General features: G+C 37.6%; 1 protein-coding gene across 1 annotated transcript in view; it reads right to left on the bottom strand.

The window, feature by feature from the left end:
• The window catches only part of RIMBP2 (RIMS binding protein 2), a 137,021-nt gene that overhangs the window by 11,019 nt on the left and 100,818 nt on the right, over positions 1–25,184 (bottom strand). Inside the window, exons 11-15 of the mRNA XM_044685395.1 lie at positions 24,243–24,360; positions 13,181–13,365; positions 10,965–11,133; positions 6,797–6,900; positions 1,944–2,015 (exon numbers count right to left, since the gene is read on the bottom strand). Coding sequence (XP_044541330.1) covers positions 1,944–2,015; positions 6,797–6,900; positions 10,965–11,133; positions 13,181–13,365; positions 24,243–24,360 — 648 coding nt within the window. The remainder of the gene's footprint in view (positions 1–1,943; positions 2,016–6,796; positions 6,901–10,964; positions 11,134–13,180; positions 13,366–24,242; positions 24,361–25,184) is intronic.

Here is a 25,184-nt window from a genome sequence, read left to right as displayed (position 1 = left end):
ATAACATTTGGGAAAATGAAGACAATAATAATTGGCAAAATGAAGACAATAATAATAAATCTGTAAAATGAAGACAACAATAATCAGTAAATGAAGACAATAACAATCTCCCAAGGCTACTGTGAAGATAAAAATGAAATAGTTTTTTTCTAAAGCACTATATCAATGCTAGCTACATTATTAATAGTGAGAATTGTAATAAATGCTTTTTAATTGATTCATATACATAAAACACATGCCAATTTTTATGTCAAAGATATATAGATTTTGCATTGTTCTTATAACACAGGACGTGGCCTTTCTATAGCCTAGCAGATAAATACAGTGGATGAAAAATGAAAAATGAATCCTTTTGACCCCTCTTAGCCTAGCTGAGGTTGGGCTTCTCCTGCCTTGGCTGCTCTTATTTCTGGGTCTATACATTAGCAATACCTATTAGTAATTCTGCCCAACTTAAGCACCTAAACTAAATTCCTTTAATTTGTCATTGGAAGGAATTTAATTTTGTTCATTAGTAATATTGACAACTGAAGTTAAGGGAATGTGCTTACTGCCAATATGGACCAGAAGCATATTAGTGGTTCTGTCTAAGACCTGAACAGAGGAATTCTATGTAGGGGCAAAGACTTAACAATACTTGTTGCTTGCTTTTGTCTTCCTTTAGCATGCCAAGTTCATGGTAAGGCTTTGGAAGAAGAGTTATTAAGCAATTGTCTCATACTTTGAAATAATTCATAACTACATCAATAGAGGGATATCTGGGAAGTCTCTGTATCAATTAAATCAGAGGTGGAGTCCCTCTTCCAATCTGTAAATTCTACATATTTTGTGTTGACTGATGAGGTATGTACAAAGTTGTTTCTCTTTGTTCTCCAGTTGAATATAAGCTATTAGATATAAGCCTGTCTTCATTTTTGTCTTTATATCTCTGATATCTAGCACACGGTAGCATCATGACACACTTTGTCATTGTTCTTGGAGCAAACTGGTGATTTTCTTAATGTAGGAAATCCCCTCTAATGTGAAGATTGACATCTTCTCTACAGGCTACAGTCTCAGAGGGTAGTCTGAGGGGGTTCTGAGAGACTGTGTATGTGTCAGAGGCTTGAATCTAGGTTTTCCTGGCTATGAGGATGGCAGTCTACCCATCACACCACACTGCCTCTCAGCTAGCACATTGAAAGTGCTTAATATGTTTTGAATTAAAATTGAACTTGTAAACATAGACATTTATCCATACACAAGTACAGATATAAACATATTTCTTAGTTTTTCAAAGGATATATTATCTTTTTTTAGGATATATTATTTTTTTTTCATTTAATTTTATTTTTCTCAATTACATGTAAATGAGACTTTTTTTTAACATTTGCTTTTTGAAAATTTGAGTTCCAAATTCTCTCCCTTCTTCCCTTCCCTCTCCTCTCCTTGAGAAAGCAAGCAATGTGATATTGATTATAAATGTGGTCATTCAAAACATTTTTGTATTAGCCATGTTCCAAAAGAAAACGTAGACCAAAAAAGGATATATTAATGAAAGAGGAATTCTCTCTACTCTCTCTCTGTCCTCTCTGTCTATCTTTATCTGTTTCTGTCTCTCTCTTTCTCTCCTCTGCCCACCCCCAAGTTGGGACTTTCTTTACATTTAAGAGAGTTGCCGAAAATATGGAATGTTGGCAGGACTCGTCCAGGGTCAGATGATCTTAGTTCTTCTTGGCTAGAAGATGAATTCTGTATATTACACCATGCTGCCTGTTATATGCGAGTGCACACACACACACACACACACACACACACACACATTCACACACACAAATACAGACATAATATAAAAACAAGCAAAATGTGTTTGGTAGGTTTTCTATCATTCAAATGAGTTTCTCTCTTAGGGGAGCAACACAAACACACCCCAAAGCTGTGAATAACCTCTTTGGGTAACTTACATAGTAAAATCCATCTTCATCAATCTCACCAAACACAGTAATAATGTCTCCTGTACAAAATGTCAGTTCTGCCTGTGAAGATAGGAAAGGAAGGTAGTTAGTATTAGGTTATCATGAAGCAACGGTTTTGAAACTAAATTTGACATTCATGTTTTCCTCTATGTGTTTATCAGAGAAATGGTAACATATATTTTCCCCTCTGAAGCAAAATTTCCCCCTTCTTACTGAGGGAACACAAAACCATAGAACAACTCACAGCTAAAGAGCGAATGCCCATTAAGAGGATGTAAGAATGTAAGCTTTCTGTGGGCAGGTCATTTCATCATTGTCTTTTTATCCTCAGGGCCTGCATAGTATATATTGCAAGTGTCTAAGAGATGTTGTTAAATTCATTTAAAAAGAATAATACAGAAGGAAAGGAAGGAAGGAAGGAAGGAAAGAAGGAAGGAAGGAAGGAAGGAAGGAAGGAAGGAAGGAAGGAAGGAAGGAAGGAAGGAAGGAAGGAAGGAAGGAAGGAGCAGGAAAGGATTATCTTCAGTCATCTTGGTTCAGATCCATTTTCTTATGTTTTCTTTTGTAATATATCTTAAAATTAACTTCAATTCTATTCAGATTCTCTTTTACAAGTAGCTTTTCCCAAACCCTTTAGTTGATAATGCTTACTCCTTCCTCCTCAAATTATTATGCATATATGTATCTATACACCTATGGCCATCACCATCTCCCTGGATCACTGTAGCACCCACCAGGGGGTGGTAGCACCCACTTTGGGAATCACTGCTCTAAGCTCTTTGAGGATAGGAATTGGTTTTTGTTTTGTCTTTGTTTCCTCAGTCTTGTATACACATAGCAGAAACTTAATACATAACTAGTTGATTGGATTGGATAACATAGTGAGTGTGCACTTAAAAGAACTAAAGTCAAATTCCAAATTGACAACTAATTACTACCTTTCTTACTAGACCTAGGAGTGATCATTTCATGCCTCTTGGTCTCAGTGTCCATATCTATAAGATTAGATGATAGAAGTGGATAATCTCTAAGGACCATTTTAGTGCTGAAACCTAATTTTCTCTTTGAAAACATGTAAAACATTTTGAGTCAAAGGACGTAGATTTAAATTAGTCACCTCTGTGACCTTGGATAAATCACATAAACTTCTCTGAGCTTAGTTTCTTTATTTTGTAATTGTATTGGACTAACTGGATCCTTCTAGCTCTAAATTGATGATTCTTTGTCATCAGATATAAGCTTTATTTTTTAAGAGTATATTAATGAATCAATTTAATATTAATTAATTTAGTAAGATATTTATTTTTAATAACATAAGGGCCTTGGAGACCATTGTTATTCATTGTTCTAGTTGTGTCAGGTTCTTTGTGATCCTGAGGACCATATTGTCCATGGAGTTTTTTTGGCAAAGATATTGGAGTAGTTTTCCATTTCCTTCTCCAGTGGATTAGGGTAAATAGAGGTTAATGACTTGCCCAGAGTCACACAGCTAGTAAATGTCTGAGGCTGCATTTGAACTCAAGTCTTCCTGATTCCATGCTCGGTGCTCTATCCTCTGAGCCACTTAGCTGGGACCATACATTTATTCAAAAACATGAAAACAGAATGGAAGATTCTAAGCAAAGGGACTCAGCATCTATCGTGGTACCCTGCATAGAGTCTGCACTTTATTATGGCTTCTTGAATCAAGTTGTAAATGAAAACTTGATATTGTCACCGTTATCACAGAAATACCTATTTATAGTTCTAAGTAAATGGACGCAAAGTCAAACTTGATATACATATTGTGAAGCAAGAGCTGGACTTGCAGTTAGGAAGATGTGAGTTCAGATCCAGCATTAGACACTTATTAACTGTGTGATCCTAGACAAATTACTTAACCTATTTTAGCTACGATGACCTCATATGTAAAATGGGGACAACCATAGCACCTACTTCATAAGGTTGTTGTGAGGACTGAATGAAATAATATATGTAGGGTGTTTTGCACTTTATATATAGATATTTATATGTCTATATCTATTTATGTATATATCTAGTGTATCCAAATTATCCTATCTATTTATCTGTCTGTCTGTCTGTCTCTATGTCTACTCATCCATCCATCCATCCATCCATCCTTCTATCTATCTATCTATCTATCTATCTATCTATCTATCTACTTATCCATCCATCCATCCATCCATCTTTCCATCTATCCATCTATGTGTCTATCGGGTGGAGGGGCAGTCTGTTTATCTATTCCCATTAGAGATCATATGTAAGCATTCTGTAAAATTATTTTGAAGTTTATATAGTCACTGAGTAAGAAAAAATGTAGTTTCAAAAGAAGAACTCATGTCCTATCAAACCCAACAAATCAGAAGATTTAAATAAAATTGTTCCAAGAGAGTGACACATTGGGTGTCCTAAAATTCTTTTTGCAACTTTAAGCTACTAAAGCTTTAAACTAAACTAAGACTTTTGGGATATGCTGTAGAGTGTAGATCAAGTCCTACCTCCTAAAAAATGTTACTCCATATACTAAACTTCTTGAGACAAGTGAATGTTCCAATCTTTTTTTGGGGGGGGTGGTTTTTCATGAATTCTTACTGAGGAAATTAAGGCTCAGAGGAATTCATGTGATTTGCACAGATGCCCATGATTCAGCCTTCAGATTAGGCATTGTTCTAATTCCCATAACACTATTGCAGTGGAAAGGGCACTGTGCTTAGAAAGAGAGGATTTTGGTTCATCTCATCATGTGTCTTGGACAAGTCCCTTTTATCTCTATGAGCCTCAGGTTTCTCCTCTGAAAGTAAGGGGCTTAAACTTGATGTTCTCTCTCTCTTTTTAAATCATTACCCATTTGTCTTAGAATCAGTACCAAGTATTGGTTCCAAGGCAGAAGAGTGGCAAGCACTAGGCAAATACGGTTAAATGACTTGCCTAGGGTCACACAGTTAGAAAGTGTTTGAGGCCAGTTTTGAAACCAGGACCTCCTTTCTTTAGGTCTGATTCTCCATTTGCTGAGCCAACTAGCTCTACTTCTAGATGCTCTCTTAAGAGCATCCCACATCAGAATCTGTGGGTCTGTAAATAGTTTGTTAAAATAATATTTTAATTTCCCCCAACTACATATAAAATTATTTTAAATTCTTTTTTAACATTTGATTTTCAAATTCTGTCCCTTCTTCCTTCCTTGCTGCCTTGCTCCCTAAGATGGTAAGCAATCTGATATAGACTTTACATGTGCAATCATGTAGAACATTTTTCCACATTAGCCCTTTTGTGGAAGAAAACTTGACCAGAAAAAAAGTGAAGAAAGTGAAATGTAGTATATATTTGGTCTACATTCAGGCTCCATCAATTCTTTCTCTGGAGGTGAATGGCATTTTTCATTGTGAGTCTTTTGGGGCTTTCTGAGGGTACTGAATTCTGGGAAATAACCAAATCATTCATAGGTGTTCTTCACAAAATATTGATGTTTCTGTGCACAAAGTTCTTCTGGTTCTGCTCACTTCACTCTGCAGCTTTCTGTGAATTCTTTGGGGAAATTATCTTTCTAAACCTCAGTTTCCTAATCTATGACATGGGGAAAACAATAGAAAATGAGAATCAGGAGATACTTTAGTGATGATCTCATCTAGTTCCCTGATTTTGCTGCGGCCCAGATACAGCAAATGAAGGGACTTGCCCAAGCTTATGTAGGAGGGTGCAGACCTAAATCTGAATGCAGGACCTGCATTACACTTTTATAATTCCTTTATGATTCCACTTCCTGCCTTTTAATATCTGACCTACCTCAAATTGAGAATCACTTTGTAAGCATTCAAGTGCTAATCAATTTTAATTTTAATTACATTTTAATTAATTTAATTAAAGTTTTAAATTTTAATTTTAAGATATGGCCAGAATTTGCAGTGTTTATATCTCTACACCTCTACACACCTCCACATATTTCATTTGTCTTGGTTTGATATTCTCCAGAGACAAAATGCTTCCTGTCCATTCATTTCTTCTATTATTTCAGACCTGTCGTTTTCATTGGAAATAGCATTTCTGTCTAATCATCACTTAGTCTGATGCTGGCTCAGGAGTGACGGCAGCTAAGCATCCCCTCTCTTACCCTAGACTGCTGGCAACTAACTGCTGACCTCATCTTTGAAACGGATGCTTGAGGGTTTGGTGGTACCATCTGTGGCCATAGGAAAATGTTAAGGGGGCAGATGGTCATGCACTTTGGAGAGGCTGACTCTACCCTTTCTTTTCTTTTGGCTGCTTCCTGGCAGGGCTGGGAACTATTCCTCTGGCAGAGGAGCAAGAAGGGTGAAAAAGGATGGAGCTGGGGGTGGTGGTGGTGTTGATAACCACCTCTCCAAACAAATGTCTACACCACACACTTTTAAATTTAAGCTGCATTATATTTTATTTTTTTAAAACCTTTACCTTCCATCTTGGAGTCAATACTATGTATTGGCTCCAAGGAAGAAGACTGGTAAGGGTAAGCAATGGGGGTTGAGTGACTTGCCCAGGGTCACACAGCTAGGAAGTATCTGAGGCTGGATTCGAACCCAGGATCTCCCATCTCTATGCCTGGCTCTCAATCCACTGATCTACCCAGCTGCCCCCTAATCTGCATTATTAACACAGTTTTTTTTCTATCACTTTCTTAAGTGTAGACAACCATTAAAACCAAATATCAATTGGAAATCTTGCCAATTTCCAAGACATAAATGCTCATTTGGAAAATTGAACAATTGGTTCTCCTAAGCAGGCAATAGCTGGCTTTAGTACCCTCTGGTAGGGGGCCTCTTAAGACAAGATTGCAGGAATGAGATGTTATAGGAATGAACTAATACCTCTACATCAACATTAGGAGAGCTTTCTCTTGGATCATAGTCATAGAGAGCCACCATTCTTCTTGTAGACACAGGATGCTGCCTGCCGCTCCGTCTGTTCCTTTCTGTTTCAGGAAGAGGAGAAGAAAGCTATTATCAAGTTATTTAAAAAAAAATTCACAGTGTCTGCTCTCCCTAATGCAGCAGCCATGTCACAGATCTAGCAAGCTACACAGAAACCTACTCCATTTAAGAGAATGGACAAAGATCCAAGGCACAGCACCTACTCACAGAATGAACTGTTTATTTCTTTATATCAGTTGCCTTGGATTTCATTTGTCCTGTTTTCCTTTTTTCCTTAAAAAATACATATATATGCATATATTTCCATTATTAGTCATTGGATTATTTCCTTTCCTCCAATTCATTGGTTAAATTACTTAAAATTTAGGGAGGGGGAGAGTAAACTTATGAATAAAGCAGGGATTGCTAGCCACCTGGCAAGAGTCTGACTCTACCAACACTGAAGTCATATAATAAAACTTTTTCCATAAATAACTACGTGCCCCAGATATTATCTGGCATGATCAGTCATGTGGCCCTCCTCCAGAAAAGTATAAGTTCCTTGAAGTCAATGACAGTTTTGTTTTTGTCTTTATATCCCTACTGACTAGCAAAGTCTGACATATGGTAGGCACATAGTAAATAGTTAATTGAATTAAATCAGTCTAGCTATACCAGGAACTAGGAGAAGGGAGTTCTCTTTGCTCTTACAATAAGTGCAGAGCTCAAATAAAACAGATCATATAAAAGTATTCTAGAAATATATATGTGGAGGAAGGAATTCATGATGTCCTGGAAATGAAGGTATTTTTAACCAGGAATACATGGATAGATTTACAGGGTCCATGAACTTGAATGGGAAAAAAAAGCCCCTTTATTTCAATATATTTCACTTACTTTGTAATCCTATTGATTTTATTTTATTTGCTTAAAATGTCATTCTGAGAAGGGATCCATAGACTTTACCAGACCACCCCGTAAGGAGTCCTTGAAGAAAAATGGTTAAAACCTGTGGTCTAAAAGATCTATATCTATCTATCTATCTATCTATCTATCTATCTATCTATCCATCTATCTACCTATTTATCTATATCTATCTATCCAATCTATCTATATATCCATTTATCTATCTGTCTTGTCTATCTATCTATCTGTCTGTCTATCTATCCATCCATCTATCTATCTATCCATCCATCCATCTATTTATCTATCTATATCTACCTCTATATGTCTGTTTATCTATCTATCTATCATCTATCTATCTATCTAGCTCTATCTACCTATCTATCCATTGATCCATCCATCTACCTACCTTTCCATCCTTCTATTCATTGATCTATCTACTATCTATCTATCTATCTATCTATCTACTATCTATCTATCTATCTATCTATCTATCTATCTATCTATCTATCTATCTATCTATCTTGCTATCTATCTTGCTGTCTATCCCATTATCTTGCTATCTATCTATTTTGTTATCAGAGCTCTTTCTCCATCCATCCATCCATCCATCTATCTATCCATCTGTACATATACACATATAGATTAAGGATCTGTTTATTGCTAGTGATGGTGGTGGTGGTGGTGGTATGAGACTTTGCTCTACCCACCCTTTCAAGACCTTAATAAATGGTCTTTGAGAATTACTAGTACTGAAAAATTCATCTCTCTCCAACCAATCTGGTGGAACACCTCTCTGATCTTAGCTACACCAGACCCTGGATGATAAGAATCCAGTGCCAAGCTTACAATAAGAGAAGCATCCTGTAGCATTTCAGTGGCCAGGCTAGCTCTACGAATGGTATCTCCTCCTGGAAGACGAGTATTTCTTCCTTCCTCCTAATTAGAGCCAGGGCCATCCCCTCTCTCCCAACACTATTTAAAAAATTCCACCAATAGTGAATTTGTTTTTTTTGTTTGTCCGTTTGTTTTCTCCTGGTAGTACCAAACAAATGAAAATGTGTCCAAGGCAAATGGTTTAAAAGCAATGAGAGCTGGTCATGTTGCTTTTGAGTAACCACAAATAGCTTTCCAGAGATTTTCAATTTGTGTTTCCTTAAAATGAAGAGAGCAAAGCACACCCAAAGCTTACAGGTTTTTTTTTGTTTTTGTTTTTTTCCCCCAGAAGTTAGATGTGATATGAAAATAGAAGTGACACGATTACAAGGAAATTTGAGAAATGCTTCATCTTAAGATGATGATGAGAGAGGCATGGAAGTTTTTTTGGAGTATGGATGAGGCGATACAGGAGCAACATGCTAGGTTAGTTTTACTTACAACAAACACTGAGAGCTGGCCGCATGAGCTAGTGAATGACATTGTTTCCTGCCACACAGGACCCTGAACTTGGGAACAACCTGAGGACTGAAGCTCCAGCTGATAGCTAGGGATCAGCAGTGGAAGGAGGGTGGCTGAGAGAGGGAGGCATAGTGAGAGGGATTTTACTCTGGGTCAAAAGAAGGAAGTGTGTATGTAAATACCTACATAGCCTTTTTCCTCTGACCTAGCAACTAATTCAGGGAAGTTGAGTCTCCTAAAGGAAAGTTAGACAGATGTAATATTTATGGTGATGCTGAAAGGTAAAGAGAAAGGAGCAAGAAGAATCAAGATGGAGGATGAGGGGAAAGAGAGAATAAAATGAACATATGCACAGAGAAGGGGTAAATTCAAAACAAAAAGTGGAAGGAGTTAGGACCCTCCCCACTCATAGTAACTTGGGAAAGTGAGAACAACCACCCTCAGCACATTTTGTAAGGGGGTAAGTGGGGCAAATGGATACCTAAGCCTGGATGTCAAGGGTCCCTATACTACAAACAAAAAAGAACAAGAATAAGAAAGAAAAAGAGGAAAAATATAATATAAATCTAGACAGCTCAAAACATTTCACCTAATTGATTGCATGAATCAAGTTACTATTTCTTAGCACAGACCTCTTTTAGACTTTCGGGATCTGCGGTGTACAGAGAGAGCGCTCTCTTTGAACCGATCACAGTTGACTTCAGGAAAGGGATGCATACAAATAAAAAAGAGAAGATATGAAGCTGTTCAAAGACTTTCATTCTCATGGACTTAAATGTTGAGGGTGGGGGAATGAAAAGAATTATGCAAAATATATTCATATTTAAACCTGAGATATTGGGTGTGGACTTCAATTTGAAACAATGTGGTTATTTATAAACAACCCCAAAAAGGAAAGGACAATTCTTGGGATGGATTATTATGTATTCAGCTGTACATATTCTTTGAACTTGAGAATTCAGAGTGGAGGAGGTATCCTTGAATTTTGAATTAAATGCTTAACCCCATTTTTAAAGAATTAAAATATCAGATCTGAATAACACAAAATTGGTCATTATTTCCATTTCTATAGCTGTTTTGGAAAAAGCAGAGGTATTTTTGTGTGTATGGGGTTGGGTGGATTTTCCCTATTGTTTTAAAAAAAATGAATAAGGGATGTAAAAGAATTCTGTTGAAGACTTGCTGAAAATGGTTTCAATCAACACTTAACCATGGGTTTAAGATCATTGGTTTGAGGTGATTAGGTTAAGATAAATGAGTGGATGTCAAACACCTACCCCAATTAAAATGCTAGTCGTATGTTAAAAAGGAACCACCACCACCACCACCACCTCCACCACCACCACCATTACAACAAAATGCTTTTAAACCTTTTGAATAAGCAGTGTTAACCTAAAGGATGAAAAAATAACCCTTTGCCATCATCCTTTCCCATTTGTTGTAGATAGGATAATGTTTAAAGAGTAAAAAAAAAGCATAATAAACAAGTAGTTATTTTATGCTTTCTTGCAGTGGGACTCTCAGGTACCAGTCAAGCAATATGGCGGCATTGAATTCTATCAAGCAGAGGGGTCTTCTGTGTTCAGGACTCTTTGGGTCCTTGATGTCTCAAATAAGACCACCAAAGTTTTGCCCTGTCAAGGTGATCTTGCCCAAGGAATGTTGATGCTCTTGTTCTCAAATAATTTGCAGCAATTAAAGGACACAGAATAGATCCCCTATTATGCTGGCTATTGGCCTGAGATTCAGTTATATAACTGGAGAAGCAAAAGGTGGAACAGCCATGGCAAAGCCTCCAACCCCTGGGCTGTGGGTTGCCTCTTACCTATTTTTTCCACAGGGGTATTCAGAGGGAGAAAGCCTTGTTTGAGGAGCTGGTCCATCATCTCTTCATCATCTGCTTGGATTTCTGAGACCATGTTACAAGGAATAAGGCCAAGTCGGGCACAGGTTTCTCCACGGTAGAAGCCATCAGCATCTTTGTCTCCGTAAACCTAAATGGTGTTCAAGAATCATGGTTTTATGTATGTTGTTATATTGTTCTATATGTTCTATAATGTAGTGTTTTATTATATATAATGTTATATATGGACACTCATTTTTGTATCGGGTGCCTCAAAGAGGAATGTTGACATCTGATGCCCATTTGCAAGTGTATGTGAAGCAACCCAAAAAATAAGAGTCCGTAAAATTATTTCTCTAGTACCTAAAAGAGACAGAGGAACAGAGGGGTGCTGGAGTCCACTTGTACTGTCTTGCAAGAGCCAATTGTTAAATTTTCAATAGGAGCATTCACTCCTTGGTAATTGGCAAGCACTACATATCAGGGCTTTGCTTATTGTTTTGTGGATTGTCTAGATGTAAGAAATTGATGGAGAAAATGTGAAAAAAGTGAAATTAAACCAAAAAGTGGGCCTTGTGTTTTTAGAGAGCTGGATGTTCTACATTTACCAGCACATCCTTGAATGGAAATGACCCTGAGTTCTCAAAAGCTAAGCCCAGAAGATTACCTACCTCCCTTTAAGGACCAGTTCATCACCCTCCTCCTACAAGGAGCCTTTGCTGATACCCTTAATCCTTAGTGCCAATTCTGCTCCATCTATCATGAATATACTTAAATATGTACATATTGTAATTCCACTTTCCCACACCCAAGCCACTATAAGCTCCTTGATAGCAGAGATTGGTTTTTGTTTTGTCTTTATATCACTAGATACAAAAATTCATTGTTTAGATTATATTATTGATTAGATTATAGAACATTGATTAGATTATAGAATCTATTATATGCTAATATTTTAAGTAGTTAAAATATATAATGGGATAGATAACTTCCACATATATTATCCCCCCCAGTATAGTGTCTGCACCTCTTTGAGAACAGACTGTCTTATTTTTCTATTTTTATTCTCAGTGTTTAGAATACTGCTTTCCATAGTAAGTGCTTAATGAACACTTCATTCATTCATTCATTCATTATAGGAGTAGAGATAGGATCTATTTCATTAGTATTGGGAACTCCCATATGAGAAAATTTCTTCTGGCAATGTAAGCTGTCATCACTTTTTCTGCAATTTCTGGCCTTAGAGAGTTGCTTAGCTTAGTGAAAAGCTAATGACTTGCCCAGGGTAATAGTCAGTATGTTTCAGAGGCTGGATTTGTGCCTAGGTCTTCCTGACTGAAGGCTGGCTCTCTACCCACATCCCCACAGCTACTTCTTGCCTTATACACAGCAAGCACTTAAAAACTAAATGGAGGGAACAGCTAAGTGGTTCAGGATAGAACACCAGGCCAAGAGATGGGAGACCCTAGATTCAGATCTGACCTCAGACAAGACCCTGGGCAAGTTGCTTAATTTCCATTGCTTAACCTTAACCACCCTTCTTCCTTGGAACCAATATGCAGTATTGATTCTAAGATGGAAGATTAAGAATTAAAAAGAAAAGAAAAGAAAAGAAAAGAAAAGAAAAGAAAAGAAAAGAAAAAAACCCAAAAAACCTAACTGGCTTGGATTGCAAGGTCTTCATGGGAGAAGTTCTTAACTCTGACCCTAAGAAAAACTGTACTTCTGTTCTTTGTAATCCTATGTATTTAATTTTATACATCTAAAAAAACATTTTGTGATTGGGTCTATGATGCAAAAAAAGGTTAAGAATCCTACCAAGCTGGGTAAACTATGAGTATGTCCTGGTGATGAATTACATCTGCTCCCCAAGAAGTATGAAGGGGTTCATCAACCAACTGAGTGATTAATTCTTTGGCCACGGAAATTCTTGAAATAAATTTTGAAATTTTGAAAAACATAAATTGGCAGGCTTTAGTATTGTCTTACTAATGGCACTGGAAATCAAGCATCTAATGGAACTACCAAATGCATTTAAAATTGGGAGCTGATTAATCATAGCTAATTAGATTCTTTTGGAAAGCACCAGGTTGACCATTTTTTCCATGGAGGAAAAAGAAGAAAATTAGCAGGCATGGAGGGAATGGGGTAGCAGGGAGAGAGGGTGGTTCTGGTGGTGGTATTCCATCCCTTGTCACCTTAATGATTTGTCCTTCCTTAAATGGTAACTCTTCTTCTGCTCCATCAGGATTGGGAGACATTGTATGTGGATCATAGTCAAAGAGAGCCACAAATATTCGGACTGAAAGGTCCTCGGTGCCAGGGTCTGTTTCAGATTCCTCATACAGGTCTGGAGACAGGCGATCTCGGCTGCAATACCCATCTAGAAGCACAATGTAAAGAAACACAGAACTTGGTGGTTCTTGCCAATTCCATCCCTTGGCTGAGTTGAGAAATTCATCTCTTTTTTGGTAGGTAATAAAATTTCAAATCAAATTCCAGCTAGCAACCTTACTGGATGCTTTCTTTTGTTCACCTTTTTTTTTGTATATAAAAATTAATTGGATTTAAAATGAATGCATATTCAAAAACAACAACAAACAAACCTTGAATCAGAAGACAGTCATTGGGCTAGGTAGAAAAAAAGTAAAATGGTTATCATTCCTCTGTCTGTTTATATCTGTCTGGGAGAAGCCACTGGACTTTGTGTAAGGGAGTAGGAGGTGGCTGACATGCCATAGGAGGAAAGAGTAGTTGTATATCTCTTTGGATGGATTTTTTGGGATCAGGAAGCCTGGACAGGAGAAATCCATTTCCCAAGCTGATGAAATATCAAAGTCAAAGCCACAGCATAGTTAATGTTTCATTTGGGTGACCAATGTTTTCCCTAGCGCCATATTTGTGTCTTTATGGGAGCATATGAGTGAGAGTCACACAGGACAGATAGGCATTGGATGGATTATAATCTATAAAATCAGAAGGATAGTGACCATGTTGATGAGATCATAGAATCATTGGAGTAAGAGATACTAAATACTAATACTTTAAATGGTTAAAAATATAATTATATAGGAAAAGGGACTAGAACATTGATTTCAATGGTATAGGGAACTAACTGCTCCTGAACTTCACCAGCACGTCAATACCTTTTCTGTAACTTGTTGTCTTTAGAGAGTTTTCTAGATTCTAGAGAATTGAGTCACATAATTGAATGACTTGCTCAAAGTCACACAGACAGCATGTGTAAGAGGCAAGACTTGAACCCAGGTCTTCCTGGCTCTGAGGACAGCTCTCTATTCATTATGCTACATGTAAATAATTACAACTGTTGATTTAGAATTACTGAGCCAATGAGTGATATTATTTGTCCTGTAAATAAATGGTAATTTGCCTTGACCAGTTGGCATCATTACCAATAGTTTAACTATCTAAGCAAACACAAGTTGGTGTTTTTCACTAGTTACCCTTTAGGTTTTTGGTTGGAAAACTGAAATATATGCATATGTATGCATATAGATACATATATATATTGAATGACATTATATGTATAACTATATGGTGACACATACACAATAGTGGGTAGATGGGAAATGACTGATGTATGCTTAGCTACTCTTCTTGTCCTAAGGTTGGCAGAAGCAGGAAGAAAGGCAAATGGGAAATTCAGGAGTGGGGAAGTTGGAAAGAAACAGTTTGGTACCAAAACACACACATGCACATATACACACAGAAAGGAGAGGAGAAGAAGACAAAGGCATGGAAGAGAGGTGAAGAAATGAGGACAGCACCCACAGTGGTTGTATTTTCTTCCTAAAGGCAACAGTCCTCTTTCAAGGGCTGAATGTTCCTCTCCCTTCCAGGCATCATTCAAGGGCCAGTTCCTCCATGAAATCTCTTCTGCTCTCTACTTTTCTGCTCCCACCATCTCTTCTTCAGATTACTGTGGATTCCTTTCTGCCTCTGTGGTTGCCTTCAGGGGCCATATAGGTGCTAAATAAATCAATGATGCTAGAAATATAATGACCCAATTCCTGTGGTTAAAAAAATGTAGTTTCCTCAATGAATGTGTGTACTCTGAACTTAGTGGAGATTCTATACCTTTGCCATGAGGGTTCTTAGAGTGTTTTTGGAGAATCACAAAAATTTGATGATGTGCTAAGTAATTTCCCCTTTGCTAAGGAATAGGACTTTGAAATATTACTTTTTTGTCCTAGTCTATTAAGGTGGAGGATCTCCAGGGATAGAAATATAAATTTATTTTTCCTGCATGTCATATGGATATGTCTATAGCATTGTATCCCCCAGTAAAATGGTAAGTTTCTTAAGGATTATGTTTTGTTTTTAGTTTATTTGCTTTTAGTTTTAGTTTATTTGCTTTTAACATTTGACTCAGTATCCCCTGAACCCACCATAGGGTCTGGCACAGATAGAGGCAGTTAAATACTTGCTGATTCATTGGCTTTGCTGATAATTCTCCTGGATGGGGATGTGCAGGACAGGATGGATTTATTCCCATTTTTGTATGTTTTAGTTTCTTGTTGCATTGTCAAGTGTTTTGCTAAAGAAATGCACATTATGTTTATCAACAAATATTTATTTAGCACCTACTATATGCCAGGATCTGTCCTAGACTCTGAAGGCACCGTATTGTGTGTTTATGAGTGTCAAAGAGCTATGGAGAGAGGTTCATAATGAAGTGTTCCTACCTTTAAAAAAAAATGTCAGTATCAAAAATTTTCTGGAGTGAGAAGTTTGAGGCCTTTTTCCCCCATTTTTTCTTGGGGATCAGGCTGGACTGAACCCAAGAAACTTACCTGTGATGATACCCCCTCGGCCTCCTGTTGGGCCCTGACATACAAGGTTGTCACAGACACGGAGTTTGATTAACACGCAGTTGGAAGATGCGTCTTTGTGATAAAGGAGGAAGAAGTTCTGGCATACCGTGTCTAAGATCAGGGGTCATAGCACGATGCAGAGGCCGTATTCTGTGTCCACCCATGCCGCGAGAATAAGCTTCTTCTTTTACAGAGGGAATATTTCCCTCACTACCTGACCGAGACCGACCGCCTTCACTGTTACTGTCCATTGTAATTTCTATGGAGAAAAAGGGAATGGTCTATTAAACATAGCCTTCTTTGGCACGGGAGGACCGTGGAGAGGAAGGTCTCCTTTTTTTAAAAGGCCAGCCTTCTCTGGGTTCATCTGATTCAGGAATGGGGACAAGTTTATAACTTTTATAAGTTTAATATAAAGTAATTTAATTATATAGTAGTAAGTTTGTAACTTCTTTTTTTCTTTTTTTAATTTTAATTTTAATTTAATTTTGAATATGTGTAACTTATTACTGAAGTAATGGTGGGAGTGGTGAGGGGAGAAAGTGGATCTTCAAAGCAGTTTCTTACCCTGAATTGGAGAGCTACTTGTAACTTTCTTTGGGAAAATTAGACTAAAATGACAAGCTCTTTGGTCTGACAAGTCAAAAAATGGATGAATTTTAAAGAATTGAGGATTCCAAGATAAAATCCCAAATGCAATCGCATGTTTCCTGATGATTCTCTTTCAGTGCCATACCTAGAAACTCTTGAATACTGGAAGGATCTCCTAGTGGTGGTTTTTTTGTAGAGAGCCAGAAATAAACAGTTTAATCTGTAAATCCTATAAGATCCAGCTATAGCTGATTATAACTAATTGATAACTCATTTCATTATTAAAAAAGTTTTCCTGTGTAATAAATCATTTTAATTTAAAGAAAAGGGGGAAATACGTGGGAAGCCAATAAGAGAATAGATAAAAATCTGAGACTCCTCTTTTGACCCCTTTTGTGATCCCTGTGATTTCTTGTTGAAAGTATTGTGGCCTTATTGAAGAGCTTTACGTTCCTAGCGGGCCAGTATTTAAAAGGTTGACACTCTCCCCCTTTGGCCAGGAATGCAGCTGCCTGGTATAGCCAAGGCCAAAACCTTAGTAGGGGCAATTCAACCCTGAGAAAAATATTCCCTGACTTGGCTTTCTGATAAGAACCCAGTCAAAATTCAGCTTTGGCCTTGGTCTGTTCTGAAGCCAACGAGACTTTCTGTGTTTTGATATGACATAATTTATAACTTCTGCTCATTTATAACTTCTGTGCAAAGTTTCGGGGGGGGTTCTTTTGTGTGAAATGAGTCTTGAAATAGATATAATAAACTCCATGCTCCTGGAGCCAGAGCTGGAAGCATGAGCTGACGAAAAGATCTTCTGTGTCCTTTACTTCCTTATCAACTAAACTGTCCTTATCAGATTATCAGAGATGATAAAGAGATCTCAAGATTTTTTTTTTAATTTTATGGCTATAGAAATTTTATCATTTTAAATTGAAATGAAAAGAATATGAGATTTGGAATTAGAGAATTTGATTTGAATACAGTCATGAGATTTATTTTCCTTGCTAGGCCTCAGTTTCCCCATCTGTAAAACAAAGGTGTTGGACTAGTTGATCTCTTCCAACTCTGAGTGATCTCTAAAACAATTTCATCATCACAAGTGTTCTTTCTACTGGCCCATGTCAGCCTATCTAAAATCAAGAGTTCAAGAGAGTTGGTTGAAGATCAGGAAGGCTAAGATTTTTGCCCAAGATCAATCAGAAGTGGGATAACAAGTCCAGCATTCACTCTGCCTACCATGCTATGTTATCTGACACATTCTATCTCTAACTCCTGTGGAAACTGAAAAAGGAACTTTATTAATATCCAGGAGCTCCTCACAGCATTAAAAGATAGTTTTCCTTTAATTTTACGATCAGTGAGTGTTAAAATAGTTGTTAGGAAGTGAGACTAGGCTTCTGTGAAAATCAAGATGGATATTTTTGTGTTATGGCTCACTCTCATCATATTTATTACAAGGAAAATGTGACTACATCAACAATAATGGATGGCCTATTTAACTGGTAGAATCCAATTAATTTTCTGAGGTCCTCTGCCCAGTTCTCTTTTTCAATGGATGAAATGGTCACATTTACTTATGTTCTGTTTGGAAAATGTCCCCAAATGATTATATGATCTCCCTCATTTTAACAAGGAGATTTTTGCTTTCCCATAGTCACACAGGTAATAGGCATAGTTATGATTTGAAACCAAGTCCTTTAACTCCAGATTTTTTCTGTGCTCTCTCCATTGCACCATGGCAGCTCCTAATAATGCTGAGTAAAGTCTGGCATTGAATCCTTCCTTCCTTCCTTCCTTCCCACTTCCTTGGGTCTGTTATTCAAACTTCTTGGTACACAGAGATCAGACACAATGATAATGGACCACTTGTGGGATTCTTATCCTCCCACTTCCTAAGATGAATTTTGGGATCTTATTTCAAGACCTACTTTCAGAGGTAGTTCACAATATAGACTACCAGAGAGTTTGCAATATCATATAATTTATTTTTCTAGAATTTTATCAGGAGCTCTATTAAATAAAGATATGTGTCCAGCCTTGAACTATTCTATTGAAGCAATCATACTTGCTTACATTTACAAAGCCTGTGCAAAAATTTCACCTAGGTGGCCTCATTCGATATTTCTGGCTCCGTGAGTTCATAGATTTAGAGCTGAAAGGTAACTCTGAGGTCATCTAATCTATCTCTCTCATTTTACAGATGAGGAAACTGAGGCCTGGGGGAGGGGTAGGAAAGATTAAATGACCCTCCTGAGTTCACACAGGTAGTAAGTGGTAGAACAGGATTCAAACACAGGCCCTCTGACTTCAAATTCAGTAATTTTTCTGCTATATCCTCCTTTTCTGTCTTTTCCTCGATGGGCAAAAGCCCCTCTCAGTTCATTGCATGACAGAACTCACTTGACCTGAGACAGATATCCAGATGCATTCACTTTCAATCAAAGCAACTGCATCTGGACTTTGGGCTTTGGAGTCAAGAGAAATAGGTTCCATGATGGTTCTGCTCTGACTTGAGCAAGACCCAGTCCTTCAGTCTATTGGGCTCAATTTTCTTCTCTGAAAAATGAAGAGCTCTAAGACCCCTTTTGGTTCTAAAGTTCTTTAAAGGTTATGGCTCTAAATTCTGGGGGTTTCAGTTTATCAGACTTTTCATTCTTGGTCTTAGCTCATTAGAATTTATTCCCACTATGTCCTTAAAGACAACATAGACTACATGGATCTATTAAGTTGCTCAGTAGTAACTAATGGGAACAAGGCATGATTTTACCCTTCTAACATCTCGACTGAAGGGAAACTTGGAAAACAAATTCAGTAGAGGTTCTTAAGAAAAATGGAAAGGAGTCCCTCAAGGCTACCAAGTCCTACCTATTTAGCTCTCCAACATCTTTCATATATGCCTCCTTCTCTCTTCTGTTATCACTCCTGGTATAAGCCCTCATTGCTGCTAGCCTAGATTATTTCAATAGTCTGCCAGTTGGTATCTCTGCCTCAAGTCTTCCTATTCTAGACACCCTCTACTTGGCTGTCAAATTGACCTTCTTAAACCAGGCTTGATTATGGTACCTTGATGCCACTCCAAGCCCTCATTTAAAACATATCAGTGGCTCCTGGTCACCTCCAATATTAAATACAATCTGTTTGGCTTTAAAGCCCTCCATTACCTGCTTTCTTCCTAGCTTTCAGTCTTCTTACACCTTACTTTTTTTCCAAACATTTCTGTGATCTAGTGACACTGGCCTCTTTGATGTTCTTTTAACAACATACTTCATCTCCCAACTCTGTGTTTTTGTGATTGTCTCCTGTGCCAGGAATGTTCTTCCTCCTCATCCCTGGTTCCCAGCTATGCTGACTTCCTTCAGGTTCCAGACAAAATCATATTTTCTACAGTCTTTTATGATCTCTCTTCATGCTAAGATTACTTCAACTTATCCTCTGTGTATCTTGTATATTTATTATTCAGTTGTTTCAGTTGTGACTGACTCTTCATGATCCATCCCATTTGGGGTTTTCTTAGTGAAGTTATTAGAGTGATTTGCCATTTCCTTCTCCAGCTCATTTTACAGATGAGGAAACTGAGGCAAATAGGGTTGTGACTTGCCCAGGGTCACATAGCTAGTATCTCAGGCCAGATTTGAACTTGGGAAGATGAGCTTTTCTGACTCCAGTTCCAGCACTCTGTGCATTATCACGCCACCTAGTTGCCTCATTTGTACATAGTTTGTACATTGTCTGTCATTCGTTAGTCTGTGAGTCCCTGGAGAACAGTGACTGTGTTTTGCCTTTCTTGCTATCTCCAGCACAGCATAGTGTTTGGCACATGGTTATTGCCTTCACTTGTCTTAACATGGTAGGGTCAACTATTATCTCCCCAAGGCTTCATCTGCAATCTCTTCTGAGCCAGACTCTTTAGATAAAGCTTTCTGCTCTCCTTGCCTTCTCTTCTTCTCTGCTACTTAACCCTTTGTAGCTTAGCTTCTGACTTCCTCATTTAACTGCAAATGATCTCTCCATAGTTATCAATATTCTTGTTCATTTTAATGCCCTTTCCTCAGTCCTCATCTTTCTTGATGTCTTAGCAGCATTTTATGTTGTTGACTAATTTCTTCTCCAGGATACTCTATCCTCTCTGGTTTTTCATGACCCCATTTCTTCTTGGTTATCCTCCTACCAGTCCAACTGTTCCTTCTGTATCTTCATTACTGGATCATTATCTATCTATCTATCTATCTATCTATCTATCTATCTATCTATCTATCTATCTATCTATCTATCTATGTGCTTATTTGCTTATATTCAGGCTCTCTTCCCTACTCTTTCCATACTCTCTCTTAGTTTCTTTCTTGGTAAATTCATCAGCAAACATGGGTTTAATTAGAATCTCTGTGAATATGATCCATATCTATATATCTGGCTTTTTCTCCAGAGCTCCATTACCACTCTTCTAGTTACCTGAGCTCATCTTCCATTAGAAGATATTTTCATTCTGTAGTATGCCTGTTAGATATTTTCATCTGTATGTCCTGCAAGCATCTCTAACCCAGCATGTTCAAACTGAACTCATGATCTTTTCCTCTAAATCTATCCTTTTTCCAAATTGGCCATCATCTTTCCACTTGCTCAGGGTACCTGGGTAACACTGTCCTTTCAGTTGCCTACGGTACAAGGGTAACACCATCTTTCCAGTTGGCCAGCTACACAACCCAGGAGTCATTTTCTAAGCTTCACACATCAAATCGATTGCCAGATCTTCTTGAATTGACCTCTACAATATCTCCCACAGGTTTCTCCTTCTCTACTCATATGGTCACCATCTTAATTCAAGTCGTTATTACCTCTCACCTAGATATGTGATTGCTACAGCTTTCTAATTGTTCTTCTTCAAGTCTTTCCCTCAATTGACCAATTTCCATATTGCTACCAAAATGCTATTTCTAAAGCATAAATCTTAGTTAAACAACTCCAGTGGTTCCCTATTTTCTCTAGGGTCAAATACCAACTCCTCTGTTTGGCATTTACATCATTTAAAACCTGGCCCCATCCTACCTTTCCAGCTTTATAATTACTCCCCTTTATGCATTCAATAGACATATTGGCCCTCCTACTGTTCTTCACACATGACTCTTCACTGCACATCACTGATTTTTAACAGTGGCTGTGCCTCATTCATAGATAGTACTTTCACTCACTTCTACCAGGTGGAAACCTTCATTTCCTTATGAGCTTGGCTCATGTTGCTTTCTACATGAGGGTTTTCTGGATCCCCTGATTGCTAGTAGCTCCTCACCAAAATTACCTCATATTTATTTTGTACACATTTTATATATATAGGGTGTTCCAAAAGTCTTAGTATAGTCTTGAGCTTTAATAGCTTAAGACTTTTGGGATACTCATATCTATTTCTGTACATGCTTTTTTCCATTAGAATATAAGCTTCTTGAGGGCAGTAACTGTGGCATTTTTATCTTTGTATTCTCAGCACCTAGCTGAGTGCTAGAACATATCTTGGACATAATAAATTCTTGTTAGTCAATTGATTGAATGAGTAGATTAACTCACCTGCCAGATTGTTTACTTGTCTTCTTTTCTTTCTTCATCCCTCCTTTCCTCTTTCCTTTTTTTCTCTCCTTCACTCATTCTCACTGTATCTCTTTCCTTCACCCTTGCCTCTCCTTCTATCTTTTGTTCCTTTTCTTTTTTTTCTATTCTGGCTTTCTCTTGCCTTCATTCCATTTCTTCCTTTTCAAGTGTTGCCTGGTTTCTCATTTTCTTCTTTCATTTCCCCTTTTCTTTCTTTCCTTTCTGCTGGACTGTTTTCTCTTGCCTTGTTTCCTGCCTTCTTCATTAACAGAAAGAAGGTTGACCTTTCAATAATGAAGCTAAACCTAATCTCTCTCAAAAACAACTCAAAATTTGTAGCTGACATAGAGAAACTTCCATACAGAATGAATGCGGATTTGACAAATGAAGCTTGTTGAGATCATGAAGAAGAAGAAGAAGAAGAAGAATATAAACTATTATGGAACAAGTTAGGAAACCAGTCAAGTTCTTTCTATTTGTTCAAGTCGATTTTCAATGCTTGTGATTGCTAAAGATGTTTTGGAGGGCAGGGACTGCCTAACACTTTTTGCATCACTTAACACATTGTCATGCTTTTTTAAAAAATCCTCCCAATATTCCATCAGAATTAAGATGACAGAAATCTCAAAAACTAGAATGAGGCAGTTAAGCTCAGTTACTCTGACCACTTTTAGAGTAACTGGGCGAATTTTGTTAGAACTGAACAGGTGACAGGAAATCCTGGAAAGGGAAATCAATGTCCCATTAGCATTTAGCCATAGAATCTTTTTTTTTAAAACCCTTGTACTTTTCGGTGTATTGTCTCATAGGTGGAAGAGTGGTAAGGGTGGGCAATAGGGGTCGAGTGACTTGCCCAGGGTTACACAGCTGGGTAGCCATAGAATCTTGATAGTGGCCCATCATCAGATGTCTGAATGATGTCATTTCTCTAAACTCTCTGCTAGGGGAAACGGGGCAATAATTTCTGGTTCTCTTATTTGTATTTTGACTTTGAAGAGTACTTGGAATCTTACTATGGATTTAGTTTTCTTTGAGTGTGAAAGAGATTGTATAATTGTGTATGTATGTGTTTGTGTGCATGTATAAGTATGTGTTTCTGCATGCTTAAAAAACCACTTCACTATGCTTAATAACTGGGTTCCATTATCTTGTGCATGATACTTTTTGGAATTTCTTTCTTTTCTTGCTTTCCTTTTCCCTTTGTTCCTTTTATTGCCCTCCTCCCCAATTTTTTTGGAGGGGAGGGTTTACAATAAACCCCTGTCTATGATCCTAATTCATTCCAACAATAGAAAAGTGAAATTGTTCCAATGTGTCCTCTGACATTTGTCCTTTTTTATGGGATCCAATGGAGCAAATGAAGGACAACTTTGGCTCAATTTGATAAATTCCAAAAAGTAGTAAAGAGAATGGAAACTGGATGTTGGATGATGACCAATGAATGGAAGGATGGCTAGATGGGTGAATGGAGGGGAATACCAATTTCAGATTCCTATATCCATGCCTTGGAAAGTAATTTTCTTCTCTTGGTTCTAAATCTTATGAACCACCATTTCAACATGTAGAGTTCTCTCAGTCATAGCTTTTAGCTCTCAGTTGTACTATTTGTTTGGGTTTTCCTGATCAATTGCCTCCTCGCCACTATTTTCATATTAACTCTCAGTGATCCAGGGATTGATAACTATTTTGAGGATTTCGTTATGTCTTGCTTTTCCTTCTTCTTATTGCCAGTTTCTTAGTGGTGCTCATCTTGGAATGAGCCAAAGGAGAGGTAGACAAATTCAGACTGGTCATGGATGCTGAATAGTAGCTCTATTAAAAACTGGATATTAAATGTAAGGCAAACACAAGAGGGTCACTTCCCACAGGAAGTCTTTTGTGGTTCCTCTGAGCATTAGTGCCCTCTTCCCGCTCATACTTATATTTATCTGTTTCCATGTTGCATTCCCTCAGAATGTTAACTTCTCAGGGAGGAAGATCTTATTCTTTTATCTTTGTATCTCTAGTGCCTAGCACTATGCTTGGTACATAACTGACTCTTAAATTGTATTTTTTAGATGGAATTGGACTGTTCTCCCTTTCTTATCCCACCAGGGATCATTGAGTTTTCTGTATTTTAGCTTTTAACAGTATATTTTCACATAAACAAATAAATGTATACATATATACACACACGCACAAATACACATATGCAATACATTAAAGACTAAGAATTCACTCTGTACTTGTAAAGAACAGAAATGTACCAATCAGGCCAACTGACCAATGGAAGGGACCATCATTGGCCGGGGCCTCTGAGGTCCAGCACTGCCATGTGATAACCTTCGACCCGTGTGATCCACCCTATCAGTCCGTCCGGCAGACGCTGGATTTCCTAAAAGCTGAAGACAAAACAACATAACAGAGTCACAAGTTTCACCATCACTAGGCTCAAGGACATTTGCAAAGGTCATTTCGGTTGGGGAGCAGAAGCTCTAAAGGCAACTAAACTTAGCTTTTAACTGAAAGGTTAGCTGAAGCACCTAGAAGAGAAGCAGACCAACATCAGTCTCCGATCAAGGCAGGATTGGACATGTCACCCAAAAGGATTCACATGGGTGCCATGTTTTGGATCTGCTGTTGCTGTCCATAAAGAATTTGAACAAAAGTTGCAAAGGCTTATATTCTGGCAGAATAAAATATAGTTTATCATTCCTTTAAAGACAATGGAGGTCTTCTCTACAGAGAGTTTGAATCCTAAGGTGCTATATATTATTTGCATCTGTGTGTAGCCAATGCATAGATTTCAGTGGATCTCATCTCTTTCTACTCAATGTAGGGCAATGGAAAGAGTCCTGAACTAGAAGTCAGGAGACCCAGATTCCAGTCCCATCTCTGCCGTTAACTAAATATTGGATCTTGGGGCAAGAGCCTCCCTCTTTCTGGGCTTCTTTTCATAAAAGGAGGAGATAGGACACCATAACCTATAGTCCCTTCTATTTGGAGATCTATGATCCAATGATCCATTGACCTCTAGAGTTCCTTCTACACCTAACATTCTATAGTTTTGAAAATTCAGAATTTTCCAAATGTACTCCTTGGGTCAAAGTTGTATATGTGAGGCTAATTATATATATATATATATATACATATATACATATATATATTGACTTTGAATGACTTGTATATATCCCCCTCCTGAGAAAGAACTGATAAAAACAAATTT

Source organism: Gracilinanus agilis, chromosome 1 (assembly GCF_016433145.1).
Source record: "Gracilinanus agilis isolate LMUSP501 chromosome 1, AgileGrace, whole genome shotgun sequence".
In the NCBI taxonomy this organism is placed as follows: domain Eukaryota; kingdom Metazoa; phylum Chordata; class Mammalia; order Didelphimorphia; family Didelphidae; genus Gracilinanus; species Gracilinanus agilis.
This window is presented reverse-complemented; position numbering and strand designations above follow the sequence as displayed.